The sequence below is a fragment of the Euleptes europaea genome, chromosome 9, assembly GCF_029931775.1.
Source record: "Euleptes europaea isolate rEulEur1 chromosome 9, rEulEur1.hap1, whole genome shotgun sequence".
Taxonomy (NCBI): Eukaryota; Metazoa; Chordata; class Lepidosauria; order Squamata; family Sphaerodactylidae; genus Euleptes; species Euleptes europaea.
In genome coordinates this window covers 678,881-694,236 of record NC_079320.1, presented here as the reverse complement: position 1 = coordinate 694,236, position 15,356 = coordinate 678,881, and the positions used below count along the sequence as shown (strand labels likewise).

Here is a 15,356-nt window from a genome sequence, read left to right as displayed (position 1 = left end):
TCCAAGGAAGAGCCCCTCAATACTGTGACCCCACCCCCCTGGGGCTGTACAGCCAATGCAAAACCTGCAGGGGGCACCAGCACAGGAGAGGCAAGGAGGCGAGGCCTCTGCAGACAAGAGCCCGAGGGGCAGGGATCCCACCTGGAGGCAGGACGCCCCATCCAGGCACCTGCTGAGCAGAGCCCGAGTGCCTAACGAAGGGCAGGGCAGAGCTCCAGCAGGAAGGCTTCTTGCACAAGCAAGCAGGAACTATGCAAGAGCTGGGCTCTGGCTGCAAGGGAAGGCCCGGAAACGCCAGTCCCACCTTGACTGGCAGCCTGGGGTGAAGAGGCAGAAGACAGCACAGGCAGATCAGGGCCTGGGATTTTGCTGCTTACATTATTTCTTCTTACATTACTTCTTCTCTGCACAATTCAGATTTTGGCACAATATATAAACAGCCCTGGCCCCAATCCTTAGATAAACACATGCAATTGCAGACAATGCATGCAAGATCTCCTGAGGGTGTGGGGTAGAGGAAAAGATGGTGCCCAGAATACACCCCTCCCTCCAGTCCAAGGCTGCAGGCAACAGCTTCCTGTCAGCTGGGGGGCAAGATGCATCCTCCCTTCCCTCCCAGTTGCTAAAGGAGGCATCCTCCCCCTGGCTGAGTGCTTGACGGAAGGAGCATAACAGGGCAAGGCAGTCGAGGATTGAAATCACCTGCTCTGCAAAGGGGTTCACACCAGAGCTGATAAAAGCAGGAAGCGTGTGGCCCTGGGAGGCTTGTGCAGCGCCCTCCCCCAGCCCCCAGCATCACTGGCCAGAGCAGGAAAAACAGGCGGTTCCCAGAGGCCTCCTGGGCCAGAGGAAGGGGCCCCCAGAGGGCCAGTCCAGGGACACTGGACCGGCTGCTGCCTTGAGCTGGCCTCGTTGATGGCGCCGAAGAAGGACCTCTGCATCTCTCTCTGCCCCACACGCACACCTGATGGGGCGGGTCAGCGTGGCAGGAACAAAAATCCTTCCTACTCAAATGAGCCAGCATTAATATCCCCTTCATTTGAGATTAGTTTACAACAATCCCAGTTGTGCAGAAAGGAGCATGAACCAGAACATAACCAGATCCTGTAAGGTAATGTTAACATGGCAACATGTTAAGAATGTTTAGCAATCAGCACTCAGAGTGTACCAAAGACATCAGTTTGCAATACTTGGTTCAAATGTCAAAAGCTCACCATTGCAAAATCTCACTAAAAGATTTTGGGTTCCATCTTCTAATCCATGAGGCTCATCCCTTCATCTTGCTCAGAGCTCCACCTCTCCTGTGCTTTCAGGGCTGAAGAAACCACAAAGAAAGCCAGCCTATGAAACCTGTAGTTCAGTGGCAGAGCATCCACTTGGCATGCAGAAGGTCCCCGGTTCAGTCCCTGGCAACTCCAGTTAAAGGGACCAGACAGGTAGGTGATGTGAAAGACCTCAGCTTGAGACCCTGGAGAGCTGCTGCTGGTCTGAGTTGACAATACTGACTTTGGTGAACCAAAGGTCTGATTCAGTAAAGGCAGCTTCATGTGTTCAATACAATAATTAAGGGGAGGGGCTGTGGCTCAGTGGCAGAGAATCTGCTTGGCATGCAGAAGGCCCCAGGTTCAATCCCCAGCATCTCCAGTTAAAGGGACCAGGCAAGTAGGTGATGTGAAAGACCTCTGCCTGAGACCCTGGAGAGCCGCTGTCAGTCTGAGTAGATAGTACTGACTTTGATGGACCAAGGAGGGTCTGATTCAGTATAAGGCAGCTTCGTGTGTTCAACACCTTGGCACACGCAGCACAGAGAGGCGCTGGCTAAGGCAGCTTTCACTGAGAACCCAACAAATTCATGGAGCCAAAAGAGGAGGGGTCTATCACTGGACATGAGCAAGGACAGCTTCGTGGGACTTGTTATGAAGACCAGCAGTGCCCCCCCTCCAGCCCCCAGATACAAGGGGCAGGCATAGGCGCGGCTGTCCATCACGCTCTGCTGAGGAACTTTCTGAGGCCACCTGGTCGGCTACCTACGATGGACGCAGGCAACACAGCCAGGCCCTTGGACCATCCTGCTGCCTGGGTTACAGCAGCCACCCCTGTAGTGCAGGACCAAACAAAAGGCTGGCTAGTGCTGGATGGCAGGCGGGCACAGCTCACCTTCAGTTCTGCCAGGCAGAGCCCTCAGAGGCATCCAGACCAGATCAGGTCCTCCTCCTTCCTCCCAGAAGCCAGGTGCAAACCAGAGGTGCGCACACACAAAAAAGATCTGCAGATGGGGCAAGAAAGCCCCCAAAGCGCCTAGACGTCAACTTCCACGGGGTCTCCTTCACTGTCCTGTTCCTCAGGCCGCTCAGTGGAAGTCGGCTGCGACGCCCCAAACTGCGACAGCTTCGCGGCCTTCTGCTCCAAGCTCTGCTTTCTCCACTTTATTCTTCTGTTCTGGAACCACACCTTCACCTGCAGCGATGGTAAAACTGCCAACAGTGAGAACCAACACTGGGGGGGCCAGGAATTAAGAGTCAGCTGGACTGCTCTGAACTCTGCAGTCTCTGCTCTGGAAGGATGTTCCTTCTAGGCCTGACCTCATCTCTCTTACTTATTGTTAACCCAGATTCGACAGCAAACGCCCCCAAAGACCAGGCTGGTAGCCCCTTCGAGTGAAAAGGAGGCAGTGGGGGCAATGAGTTAACTTATATAGTTTTTTAAAAACCCTTGTGGTTTGCCTTATTGCTTTTTAGCAGTGTGCTCCTCCTAGTCTGGCTTTGACTGGTTTCCCATTTATTTTCCTTTCTTTAGCCAGAGCCTGTGATAATCTCATGTCCCAGAGAGAGAGAGGACTTCAGGCTGACACAGTTGCAATTTTTCCTGATTTGCTGTGTGCTCTTTCTCGGTGAGTGCAGGAGAATTAGGGAGTCTTGCTTACAAGGTATCCAAAGTATTAGAACACGTCAGTAATTTTGGTAACACCTGCATTCCGCCTCATCCGCCTTGTTTGCTCTTTATGGCTTGCTGGTTAGTTCGGCTGGCATCCTCTTCAGTCAGATTCTACATGTCCTCAACTGTCAGAGTGCCCGTTATTGTCTTTTTCAGTTCCTTCCAGAGAAGCCACTGAATTGAGCAAGTGGACATGGTTAACTCTTGCTCTGCATAATTTAATCTGGTTGAAAGTTCCAAAATGTTATCCAGCCACCCAACGGGCTTATGAGATTGGAGCAGGAATTTGCTGTGTTCATGTTTTCGAGCCATAAAGGCTAGAAAGTTGCCTGTTTTATTTTGAAAAATGAAAAGAGATAGCCAAACCCCTTGAGCCAGTACTGGAGAAGATGGAGCCCCGGGAGCGGTTGCTGCCCTGCGGCTGGGAGGAAGAGCTGAGATCCGGGAGAGTCAAACCTCTCCTCTGCTTCCTTCGCACCTCATTGGCCGCTGCACTACAGCCGTCTCTGGCAACTGAATTTCCCTGGCATGGACAAGACAAGCCAGTTGCCAATGACCGCTGTGGCTCTGGGGGGCTGTGCCATTTCATTTATTTATTCCACATTTATTAAAAGATGCCCACTCCTTTCTTCTTGGCTTGAGGTGGTCACGGTTCTTAAACGTTTCTTAATATTATGTTTTTATGATATTGCCTTGTTTGAGGCTGTGAGCTGCAGGTTGCATGAACATTTTCTGAACAGGCAGTGTCATGGCCATCTATGTGTGGATGCCACCGAGCCTGCTGGGGGCAAGTCTCTCCCTCCCTCTCTCTCTCTCTCTGGCAATGCAATACGGAGACAACACCGGCCTACCTCAAAGGGCAGTGGGAAGCATTACAACAATGCCTGTACACTCTAAAATGCTCCATAAATGCCAAATGGCTGTTTTTGGATTGTTCTCCCTCAGCAAGCCATGCAAGATTTGTAACAGCTGTAATATGAAAAACAACCACACAAGGGGGGGCAACACCCCCATTCTAGTTGGCTCCTAGAATGTGGAGCTTCTGTTTTCGAAAGGGACAGATCTCCTGTGCCAATGACAGGGGGCTCCCCTTACCTGCGTCTCCGTGAGGTGCAGGGTGGCAGCCAGATCCACACGCTCCGTGCCCACCATATACTGCTGCTTGAGGAACTCCTTCTCCAGCCGCTCCAGCTGCTCCGGAGTAAAGACTGTGCGGACCCTCTTCATCTTGCAGAGACCCCCAGATCTCCACGGAAGGGGAGTGCTTAGGGCGTGGGCTGCTGCACATGTAGAGAGCTCCAGGCCTGGCATTGCAAAGAGGGAGACAAGAGCATCAGACGTGGTGCCCCAGAAGACCTCACCCCAAAGCAGCCAAGTGGTCATCATGAGTGCCAGGCTGAGCACCAGGAGAGGCAAATATCCAGGAGATGCCCTGTGCCGTGTGCCTTTTCAAGGCTGTGCTGCTTCTGACCACCAGAGTGTGTGTATGCGCTCGGGGTGTGTGTGTGTGTGTGTTACTTTGAATGCTTCCTGACGCTGAAGTCTGCATGGCCGTGCACAGAAATGTAGCCCATGAGGAAGAGTCCCTGCATTGCTCCCTTTCCCCATACAGGAAGTTTTTATGTGGCAGCACAGCCAAAGGCTCTGGCTTGAGTCCCCGGAGGGACCTGCTCTGCCTGCCCCCACAGTGCTGTTAGCCGGCCACAGAGTCTAAAAACCCTGAGCTCCACAGTCCCACTCTCAACATTTGCGGTGGGGCAACTGGCAGACGCCAACCAGAAGAGAGGGCCAGCTAGGCTCCCAGGGCCCGCATCACCCTCTGCAAGGGTTTTACCCCCGCACCCCAACACAGAATCAGGACTGAGTAGTTGCCTAATAATTAACCTAATTAAGCCATTCAGCCTGAGGACCTGTCTGATCAAAGTTGTCTTTCAACTTTTTATTTTTGATAGTGCAAATGAATTAATTGTGAGTTCTGTTCTTTGAACTAAGACCAGCAAACCAGACAGAAAACCTTCACAGAATTTTATCTTTTATTGAAAAAGATAAATAGTTCTCTTAGAAAAGATGTTAGAAAATATAAACATGTGAAAATTAACCCAATAGCTACCTCAAAAACAAGTGGCAAATTTACCAAAGCTCCTAACATTTTTCAACCATATTAGAGCAAGTAAAATTTAAAGCAAACGAGCTTTGAAGTTATTGTCCTGAACTGCTTTTAGGAATTTTTCTATAGTAACAGAGAAATCTCCCCTAATATCTTGTGAGAATTTCGTGTAGAGAAATCTGATTTGCTTATCACATCAATGCGTTTTTATAGAAAAAAATAACAGTCTTACCTTAAACATGCGATTATCATCTAGATAAGGGACTGGTACTTAACTAGTTACGAGATAATCACACTGCTGCATATGTGACTACATCTGATATGTCCTCATTATCTTCTCTAAAGCAAGATAAGGCCAAACTTAACTCTCAATCTCTATTGAAAGGCAAACAATCTAATATTTCTGTACCTGTTTTAATTAGCTGTCCAAGATCAAAGAACCCCCTTCCACAATCCCAGTTCACCAACAGCTGAACCTGGAATTTGCTCCCCCTCCCGGAAAAACTTGCATGACCAGCAAGGAAAGCGGAGGGCATCATCCAAGCACCACGGCCCTCGATGCCCCCGCATTTGGGCTGCTTCCCTGCAAGCAAGCGGCAGGCGGTCACGTTCCTGGAGGAGGACCGCTAGCAGGGCTCAGCTCCAACGGGGCAGGCTGCAGGCCAGCCTTGGGGCCAGGCGGCCACCCGGGCTCCGTCCTAAACTGCCCAGCCAGCCGGGGCTCCGGGTGTTCGGGAGAGCCCTGCCACCAACCTGGGGACGGATGGGTAGCGCACGCTGCCGGGCGGCGTCCTGGCGGCTGGCAGAGCAGCACCTTCCCTTCCGGCCCCCAAAAAGGCATCGGTGAGGTGCGGCCCCGCCAAGGAGGTGCCCGCAGCAGAGCCAGGGCTTGGGGCGTGGTTGAAAAGGGCAGCGATGGAAGACGCCGCCTTCTCAGAGACGAAAGCCGCACCAACCTCGGGACCACCCCAGCCCGGGGACCAGGTCCACGACGCCTTCAAAGCCCTCGCTTGGGCCCGGAACACAACACCTCCCTTGGGACTTGGCAAGCCAGCCCGCCTCCTTTGGAAGGGAAAAGAAGAGGGCACAACCCGGCCGGCACCTCAACAACGGGGGGGGGGGGTTCAGACCACCCTCCAAATGCATCCTCTTCCCTTGGCGGCAGAGCAATGGGGGGGGGGAGAGAGAGGCTTCCAACTGGAGCCCGAAGGCGAGGCGGGGGCCCGACGGGCTAGGAAGTCCATCACCTTTACCCGGCGGAGCGGACGGGCCCGGGGGGCGCGGTTAAGCGCGGGCTGAATCGGGGCAGGACGCAGGAGAGCCAGCCCCCCCCCCGCCCGACGCCCCAGCCCGCCCGTCCACCCGCCGAAGGCCGTCGGGGCGCGAGGGGCAGGCGGGGCGGGGCGGCTCACCTGTGGGGGTGGCGGCGGGCGGGCGGGCCAGGTAGAGGGCGGGCAGGGGCAGCAGGCCGAGGGCGCAGGCCAGGCGCGGGGCCGGCCAGGCGGCGGGCGGCGGGGGGCTGCGGGGCCGGGCGGGCTCCGGCTTGGCCAGCAGCGACTCGATGTCGAAGCGGCTCTTGGGCGGCGGCGGCGGCGCCTCCCGGGTGGGGGGGGCGTGGAGGTCCCGCCAGGCGGCCGTCGGGCTCCGCAGCATCCTGGCGGCGTGGGGCAGACAGCCGGGGCTCCGGCGCCGCCCTTTATAGGGGGCGGGGAGGGCGGGGCGCGAGGGCGCGGCCGAGCAGCCCCGGGAGCATCGCGCCCCCGCCTGCCCGGCACCTGGCGCTCGTGGGAACGGGCGGGCGAGCGCGGGTCAGTCGGAGCCGCGGCTGGGGCCAAGTGCCAGGCTGGCGCGCAGCCCCCCCCCCCCGGGCGCGGAGCTCTCCAGGGCCAGGAGGAGGCGCGCGCCGGGCCTCGACGGTCCCGGGCCGTTCCTTGCGGAGCAGCCGGAGCGCGCCGCCCTTGCCCGCAAGCCGGGGCCGAGACCGAAGGGAGGGGGCCGTTTTCCTCCTCCCTTTCGCCCCAGGCCGGACCGTCCTCCTCGGCCTGCTGCTGACAGCCAGGAATCAGGCCGGGTTAGGAGTGAGAATGAGGGGACTCCGACGGGTCTCATTTCGGTCTTACTCCTGAGTAGCCCTGGGGGCTTGCTCTCTTTCAGTGGCCAGGAAAGTGAGTGCCCCTTCTCTGCAGTCACCCCCTCCCCATCAACGTGGTTTTGAGCCTGCCCGAAGACCCTCTGCTCCAGTGGAGAGTCACAAGTGCACAAGTGATGGATTTCAGAGGGGTCACCCGGGGAGTCGGCTGCTGTGGAACCAAAAGGAGCCCTAAGGCACCAAATCCTCAAATGCATCCCCTATGGGAGGGGCCTGGCTCAGTGGCAGAGCCTCTGCTTGGCATACACAAAAAGGACCAGGCAGCAGGGGTTGGGAAAAGCCTCTCTTGGCCTGAGACCCCGATGGAGCAATAGAAAAGAGCCGGAGTCCGGGAGCACCTGAAAGACGGACAGAATTGCTGGCAGGGTCGGAGCTTTCCTGAGCCACACGGCTCCCTTCTTCAGCTGCAGCTAGCTCCTGCCCTGCCAGAAGTTCTGTGAGTCTTTAAGGTGCCCCTGGACTCGAACTCTTTCCTGCTGCTCGTGACCGGCGAACGCGGCTGCCCATCGTGATTTATCTGGATGGATAATTCACAGTGGGTAGCCGTGTTAGTCTGTCTGCAGTAGTAGAAAAGGGCAAGAGTCCAGTAGCACCTTAAAGACCAACAAAAATACTTTCTGGTAGGGTGTGAGCTTTCTGAAGAAGTGAGCTGTGGCTCACGAAAGCTCATACCCTACCAGAAAATATTTTTGTTAGTCTTTAAGGTGCTACTGGACTCTGGCCCTTTTCTACCTGGAATGGATTAATGCCGCTTCATGCGTTCACTGCAACCACCCCTTCCACCAGCGGGGGGCGATGCTTGCAAGAGAGAGGTGTGGGGCCTCAGGTCAGACCTTCTTCCATGAGGGAAGTGGGGGGGGGGGGTCAGCTGCAGCAATTTTGTTTGAACAAATAATATACGTGTGGGATTTATCTGTGGCATTCTCTGCATGAACCTTGCAGCGTTTTCCAGTGTAAAACTACATAAAACACAATAAAATAAGGATACTCTGCACATGCTCAGAGGTACTAACAGGACTGTTCTTATTTCTTTTTAATAGTCCAGGGCTCAGCCCTAGTGCCAAAGTCAGGCGGCAGCGCTGGTTCAGAGCTCTGGAGGACAGCAGCTGAAATGAAGACCAAACATTAAAGAAAAACGGAGACTGTCTTAGTGTCGGTCTCTGCTGGAAAAAAAAGGATAACTGAGGCAGAATGAATGTTTTCAGACATTTTAGTCCACACATACCCAGAGGCTGGGAACTGAGTGTTCGTCCTCCTCATATGCATGACCACCGTGTTGTCTGAAAGGGCCAACATGTGGGTTTTCAGCTTCAGTACACGCAAATCAGCACCCTGAAGAATCAGGGTTTTATGTGGCGTCCAAAGAAACTGTGTGTGCATGCGCAAAACTGGCACGTTGCCCCTCTCACAGGCTGTGGGAAGTCTGCACAGTGGGAGGGTCGCCATGAGCACAGGACCCTGAGAGCTGTCCCTGGCAGGCTGCTGGTATGCTTGTCTGTCATATCTGAAAAGGGCACTGATCCACGGGAGGTGAGAGGTCAGAATTTGAAAGCTATGTCAAATTTGCAGGAAAGACCATTGTCCCTGGCCAAAGACTTCCGAGGCTGCTCAGCTACGGAGGGTGCCCCCCATCAGGACCTCAGGTGTTACTCAAAGGGGGGGGTGGGCCACAAACTGGGAAATGAGGTTCCAGCACATTAGGGGGAAACATTCTCACTCCAGATATACGCTGGAGGGGTCTGAACGGGCAGAGACCTCGGAGCTGCGGTGGTGGTGGAGAGTTCTGTGACGCTGTCCGTCCACGTGCAGCGGGGGTAAAAAGGGCAAGTTCTGTGAAGGGACTGGCCATAGAAATAGCCGGTGTTTCCCACGACCTTGGTGAGGCTGCGGAGGGCACAGGTGGCAACCGGACGCTGGACCAATTGGCCTTTTGGTCTAACCCAGCAAGTCCCTTCTTTGGTGGGTATATTATGTCCGGCGGGCAAGACTGCGTGGTTCCCAAACGGAGTCACCCCATTCTAAGCCTATGGTGTAATTCTGCTTAGGGGTGGCGCCATAAGAAACAAGATCTGCACCAAAACAGATAGGCCTGTTATAATCACTGCTCAGAGACGGAGAAAAAGCACTCCCTGTATGCCCAGAGGAAACATCTTCCCCAGCCTGGGGCAGATGGAACTGATACATAGAGAGTGGAGTTCCAGGGTCTGGCTTCCTGGGACAGTCTTGTGCAGGAGGACTCCCCCCACATTAGCCTCCAACAGCAGCCCCTTTCTTTAAAAAAACTACATCATCTGATGTAGTTGCCTTTACCATGAGATGATGGATAGTCACTCTGCATATGCTCAGAGATGTACTCTTTAGCATCGCTTCAGAGCTTGAAGATGAAAAATCAGCTCCAATCTAGAGGAGTCTTGGCTGGGATGTTTCTCCATGTTCTGTTATTTTGCTTGAGCTGTTGCATTTCTGACATTTGGTTTCCACCCGGGCTTTTATCCCCTGTGGGCCGGTTTCCTGAAGATGCTTGGAGAGGTTTGGAGGTTGTCCTCATTCCCCAGAAGCTTCTTTCTAGCCCCATTTACGGTTTCCTAATTTGAACCTCGGCTCTAAAGAAGACTGAAGAGATCGGACCACCCAGGGATGCGGTGGGGGCTGTGGGGCAGTTTCGGGGGTGCCTGTGAAGCTTCCTGCAGTCCCGGAGAGGCGCTCCAGGACTCCTTGTGGTGGCCGGCTCCTGGGGCCCCAGGGTGCAACCACTTGGGGGGTGGGGGGCAAAGGGTTGGGCCTGGCATGGACCCCACCTTTGGGGGGGCCTCTGCTCCAGTCTTCCCCTTGGACAGCAGCTGGAGCAAGATGGAAATGCTGCTAGTCCCTTCCCAGAGGGGCGGCCAGAGAGAAAGGGGGGGCAGAGTAGGTGTGAAATTTCTCATGGGCAAAGCAGGGGAATGGAACCCAGGGGGTGCCCAGAGCACCAAGGGAGGCCGGGGAAAGCAGGGGGGTGTGGGGTGAGAAAAGCCTGGATCCTGAAAAACCCAGTGGAGGAGTGGGCCGAATGGGGCTTTGTGTGCTGGGGATTGTAAAATGCAACCCCCACCCCCGCTTGATGGGGAACCAGCCCCCAGTCCATCTAATAGTCATTAGCATCAATTAGAAGTGTTTGAAGTGGCTAGCAGCAGCATTGTGCCTGTGCAGAAAAAGAGCCTCCTTTCAGGCAGCCCGTAATAACATCTGGAAGGAGGAGGGGGCAGCCGTTCCTCCGGGGCCTTTCATCTCTTGTCAAGGTGCTTGGAATGTTAATGCCCCCCATTCTTTAATGGAGTTACCAGGAAATGCTTTTCACTCCTGGACTCTGGGCTGGGGGGAGGTTGTTTATAAAAGGGGGGCTGGTGGCCCCCTTGCCTGAATGCCCCACGGAGCTTGGCCTTGCCTGCTCCCCCCCTCTTGTCTTCATTCCCCTGAAATGCTTGGGGGCATCCGTCCCTCCCGTGGGCATTCCCTCCCCAGCGACTCTTCCTTCCTTCCTCCCAGGCAGGTGGGGTTGAAGGAGGCCTTGCCCTCCGGCGGCACAAAGCCCGCTCTCCTCTCCTGGCCCCGAGAGGCAGGTGGCTGAGGCCTCCCCCCCCCCCCCACCTGGGTAGCTCGCCCACTGGTGTGAGATTTCCCAGGTCATTACCAGGGGGTGAAAATCTCCAGCTTCTAAACAGGAACACATTAGCCAAGCACACAGTGCTAATGGTGGCTGGGGGGGGGGGCAGAGGAGGGCCCTTTGTCAACCAGGCAGAGGGGGATGAGAGAGGGGGGGCACCCTGCCATCTCTGGGCTTCCTGGAAACCAAAAACTGAAGCCAGGTTTCCCAGAACCATCAGCTTTCTTCTAATGCTAAGTATGGACTGTTTACTGTGACGGATCTTAGTCCAAATTGTCCAATAAGCGGCATCTGTTTCCCGGGCCGGCCAAGACCTTTTGGCTCCAGATTGGCCGCTCTCCCCAGCAGTGAGCGTGGAGTGAGCAATAAGTGCCACGGAGCCACTCTTCAGCAGCCCCTACCTAAAATCTGCCGGCTGAGAAGCTGACTCTGCTATTCCCAGAGATGCCCAACCTCCAGTTGGGGCCTGCAGGTCTCCCTGAATTACAACTGATCTCCAGAGATCAGTTCCCACTGGAGGAAATGGCTGCTTTGGAAGGGGGACTCCGTGGCATTATACCCCACAGAGGCCTCCCCCTTGCCCAGGCTCCAACCCCAAATCTTCAGGAATTTCCCAACACTGAGTTGGCAACCCTACTCTTCAGGCTTCACCCCAAAATCTTCAGGCGTTTCTCATCCTGGAGTTGGCAACCCCGTTCCTCGGGTACTTCATGGGCTGAGCGTTGCAAGCGCTTCCTGTGCATTGTCTCCATGGTTCTCACAGCAGCCTTTTCAGGTCTGCCACTTTTGACATTCCATCTGTTATTGAGGCTTGACAAGTTCCTGACGGAGAAGGCTGAGGCCCTGGGTGGGGTGGGGGGGGGTTATGCCGCTGCCCCCAGGCAGGCAAGCCTTGGCGGCTCTAGGCAGGAATCCCACCGGATGCCTGGGATTATCGGGTGCTGATGCAAGCCGCACGGGGTGGGGGTTGGGGGTCTCTCCTGGCCCACTGGTCTTGACAATGGATGCCGGGAAGCCAGCTACCTGCCTTACTTTGTGGATTGCCTGTCTGGGCCTGAAAGGGTGGCCAGCAACGCAGACGGGGATCCTCTGAGGCTGGGCAGCCATAGCGCAGAGAGAGCGGAGCTGGCCTGAAGCTATGGCTTTATCAAACCCCTTTTCACTGTGGAGATTGTGTAGATTTCTCCTCCACCACCACCCTGCAAGGATAACTGTTTGTTTGTTTGGGTCATTTATACCCTGCGTTTCCCTGCCAATAGGAACTTGAAGCAGCTGATGTCATTCTCCTCTATGTTGTCCTCACAACAACCCTACGAGGTAGGACAGTTTGTGACTGGCCCTAGGTTTCATAGCAAATTTCTATGGCAGTGTGGGGATTTGAACCTGGGTCACCCAGATTCTAGTCTGGCACTCTAAGGCTTTTTGGCTGGTTCGTCTGAAAGGTCAATTTCATCAGAAAGGTCAGTTGGAGTGGGGGTCCAACCATCCTCATGGAGCCTTCCTCTGACTTAAGGGGGTCTTCCTCCAATGGACGAGCCCCCTAAGTCTGAAGAATGCTGTTTAGATTGGAGGAAAAGGCTTCAAACTGGACCCAACTGGGAAGGTGGGGTACAAATGATTTAAAAAAAAAAAAGGATCCACCCCACAGAAATGAATTTGAATAGTGCCAAAGCCTCAATACAGGCATCTTTCTGATGGTAATGAAGAAGTGTAAAAGAATGGAAATGAATGAATAGAAGCCACAGCTTATTATCAGCAAATGGCCAGCTTTTAGGATAATCATCCTCTCTGTTGATGGCATTCCCCTGTCAAAGTGATGTTTATTAATCTAGCAATTAAATTAGCCAGCGTGGTGTAGTGGCTAAGAGCAGTGGTTTGGAGCGGTGGACTCTGATCTGGAGAACTGGGTTTGATTTCCCACCTCCTACACATGAGCGGCGGAGGCTAATCTGGTGAACCGGGTTGGGTTTCCCCCACTCCTACACATGAAGCCAGCTGGGTGACCTTGGGCCAGTCACAGTTCTCTTAGAGCTCTCTCAGCCCCACCTACCTCACAGGGTGTTTGTTGTGGGGAGGGGAAGGAAAGGTGATTGTAAGACAGTTTGATTCTTCCTTAAATGGTAGAGAAAGCTGGCATATAAAAACCAGCTCTTCTTCTTCTAAATCATGCTGACTTTCTCTACCACTTAAGGAAGAATCAAATTGGCTCACAATAACCTTCCCTTTCCCCCCCCCCCACAGACACCTATGAGGGAGGTGAGGCTGAGAGAATGTGACTAGCCCAAGGTCACCCAGCTGGCTTCATATGTAGGAGTGGGGAAACCAACCTTGTTCACCATATTAGCCTCCGCCGCGCATGTGGGGGAGTGGGGAATCAAACCCGGTTCTCCAGATCAGAGTCCACCACTCCAAACCACTGCCCTTAACCATTACACCACGCTGACTCTCAAGGGCCACCTCGCCAGCCCCTGTAGCCTCAGGGCCGCTCAACTCCGCTGGCTCCTGGGCCATCGTTTTAGCCACCTCGCCAGCCCCTGCAGCCGGCACTCCGTGTTCCAGCGCATGGAAGGCCTTTGATACCTTCCTGGCATCTCCCAAGCATAGTGGCAGTCTCTGAATGGGGTGTCCCATGTATGATGCACCTCCTCTTGCATTTTAATGGAGGGTGTTAGACCCAGGAGATAAGACATCCGGAACCTTAATTTTTTCCTTAATTAATTGGGAATTATAAACCAAATGGCCCTTGATTTGGCAGGAGTACAGTCTTGAGTGAGCCATAATCCAAGGGCTGCCTGCTATTCCCCCCCCCCCGCCCTGCATTGTCCTCTTCTAATTGGGATGCTAATGACCAGAGGGAAGGTTCCAAAGCAGTTCCCAGACTCCCCGGCCTGGGGCAAACAAGCCGCCACAATGGGATCACAAATTGTGGAGGGAATCAATCCCATCAGGGACGGTGCTGTGGGGGGATTTATCTTGTGGCCCCGACAATAACCATGTGTTCTTAATCACCACAGCAAAGGGACCGCTGGTGGGGGAGTCGCCAGGGAGCATCATTAAAGCCTGGCACGGCTGTGCCGGCAGGCCCTTTGGTCTCGCGTGCCCGCTGCCGACTGAGCCCTGGCTTCTGATCAAGTCAACAGGCCAGCCAGAGATGGGAAAACCCACAGTGGCCCCGATCCTGCAGTGGCACAAGCAACGGTGGGCCTGGCAGCAGCTTCTGCCTGTCCCCCACCACCATGCAGACTACGGGAGCAAGGCTGTGAAGGGAATAGAGAGCTGCTTGGGGAGCAAGCTTGGACTCCCCCTTTGAATGGCAGACCATCACCCAGGCCGGAGCGCCTGCCCTCTCGGAAGCCCACCCAGCTCCCACAGTGGTTTCCTGTGCACCTAGGGTTGCCAACCTCCAGGTGGTTAAGCAAAAATCAAGCACAGATACCTTTAGACAAGCTGGATAAAGATAATGGTATCAAGCTCAAGATGGTATGCAAAAGTGATATATTATTTACAAGTGCAGATGTTATACAGAAATACAAAGAATATGTAGCATAAAGCTACTCAAAGAAGGCAAATAATTTTCAAAGGTAAGTACAATGACTTGTAAAATACTTTCAAAGGTAAGTACAATGACTTAATTTTTTCTCTTTACAGAACGAAATAATGGAGCTTGAGAACGATGTAGGCACGCCTCTGCTGGAGCGTTTTCCGGATGCTTTAAACGCTTTCGCCATCCAAAGACAGCTTCATCAGCCGGTGGCCTTAAAATGTTGCTCCTTCACAGAAGTCTTGCCATTAACAATATTCGTATATTCAAAGTATAATTCGAATAAGACTTTGAATATACGAATATTGTTAATATATACGAATATATTTTACAAGTCATTGTACTTACCTTTGAAAATTATTTGCCTTCTTTGAGTAGCTTTATGCTACATATTCTTTGTATTTCTGTATAACATCTGCACTTGTAAATAATATATCACCTTTGCATACCATTCTGAGCTTGATACCATTATCTTTATCCAACCTCCAGGTGGTAGCTGGAGATCTCTCTCTGTTACATCTGAGATCAGTTCTCCTGGAGAAAATGGCCGCTTTGGATAGGGCTACCAACTCAAGGTTGGGAAATACCTGGAGATTCCCAACTCGAGGTTGGGAAATAACTGGGGGGTGGAGCCTGAGGACGACAGGGTTTGGGGAGGGGAGGGACTTCAATGTCATAGAGTCCAATGGCCAAAGCGTCCATTTTCTCCAGGTGATCTTATCTCTGTCGGCTGAAGATCACTTATAATAGCAGAAGATCTCCTACTAGTACCTGGAGGCTGGCAACCCTAGCTTTGGAAGGTGGGCTCTGTGGCATTATGCCCCATTGAAGCCGCTCCTCTCTCCAAACCCCGCCCTCTTCAGGCTCCACCCCCGAAATCTCCAGGTACCGGTACTTCCCAACCCTGAGCTAGCAACCTTAAATGCAGCATGGGGGGAGTGTAATCCAAGTCCGCCCCCTTGGGCACTCCCAGTTTGGAGGA

The 15,356-nt window shown here is 53.9% G+C and overlaps 1 protein-coding gene across 1 annotated transcript; it reads right to left on the bottom strand.

The window, feature by feature from the left end:
• Window positions 1-2,298: 2,298 nt before the first annotated feature.
• Window positions 2,299-6,694, bottom strand: LOC130483016 (homeobox protein not2-like). The gene is made up of 3 exons (XM_056855907.1): window positions 6,415-6,694; window positions 4,030-4,238; window positions 2,299-2,457 (listed from the first exon to the last, which is right to left on the bottom strand). The coding sequence occupies exons 1-3, from the start codon at window positions 6,692-6,694 to the stop codon at window positions 2,299-2,301; spliced, it is 648 nt and encodes a 215-aa protein (XP_056711885.1).
• Window positions 6,695-15,356: the final 8,662 nt, after the last annotated feature.

Bases quoted from the DNA above. Each gene is read 5' to 3' on its own strand.
- LOC130483016 (XM_056855907.1), bottom strand. From the start codon at position 6,694: ATGCTGCGGAGCCCGACGGCCGCCTGGCGGGACCTCCACGCCCCCCCC. The intron at 4,239-6,414 runs GCCTTCGGCGGG...TTGCAATGCCAG, and splicing joins CTGCCCCTCGCGCCCCGACG to GCCTGGAGCTCTCTACATGT. The intron at 2,458-4,029 runs GTAAGGGGAGCC...CCATCGCTGCAG, and splicing joins TGCACCTCACGGAGACGCAG to GTGAAGGTGTGGTTCCAGAA.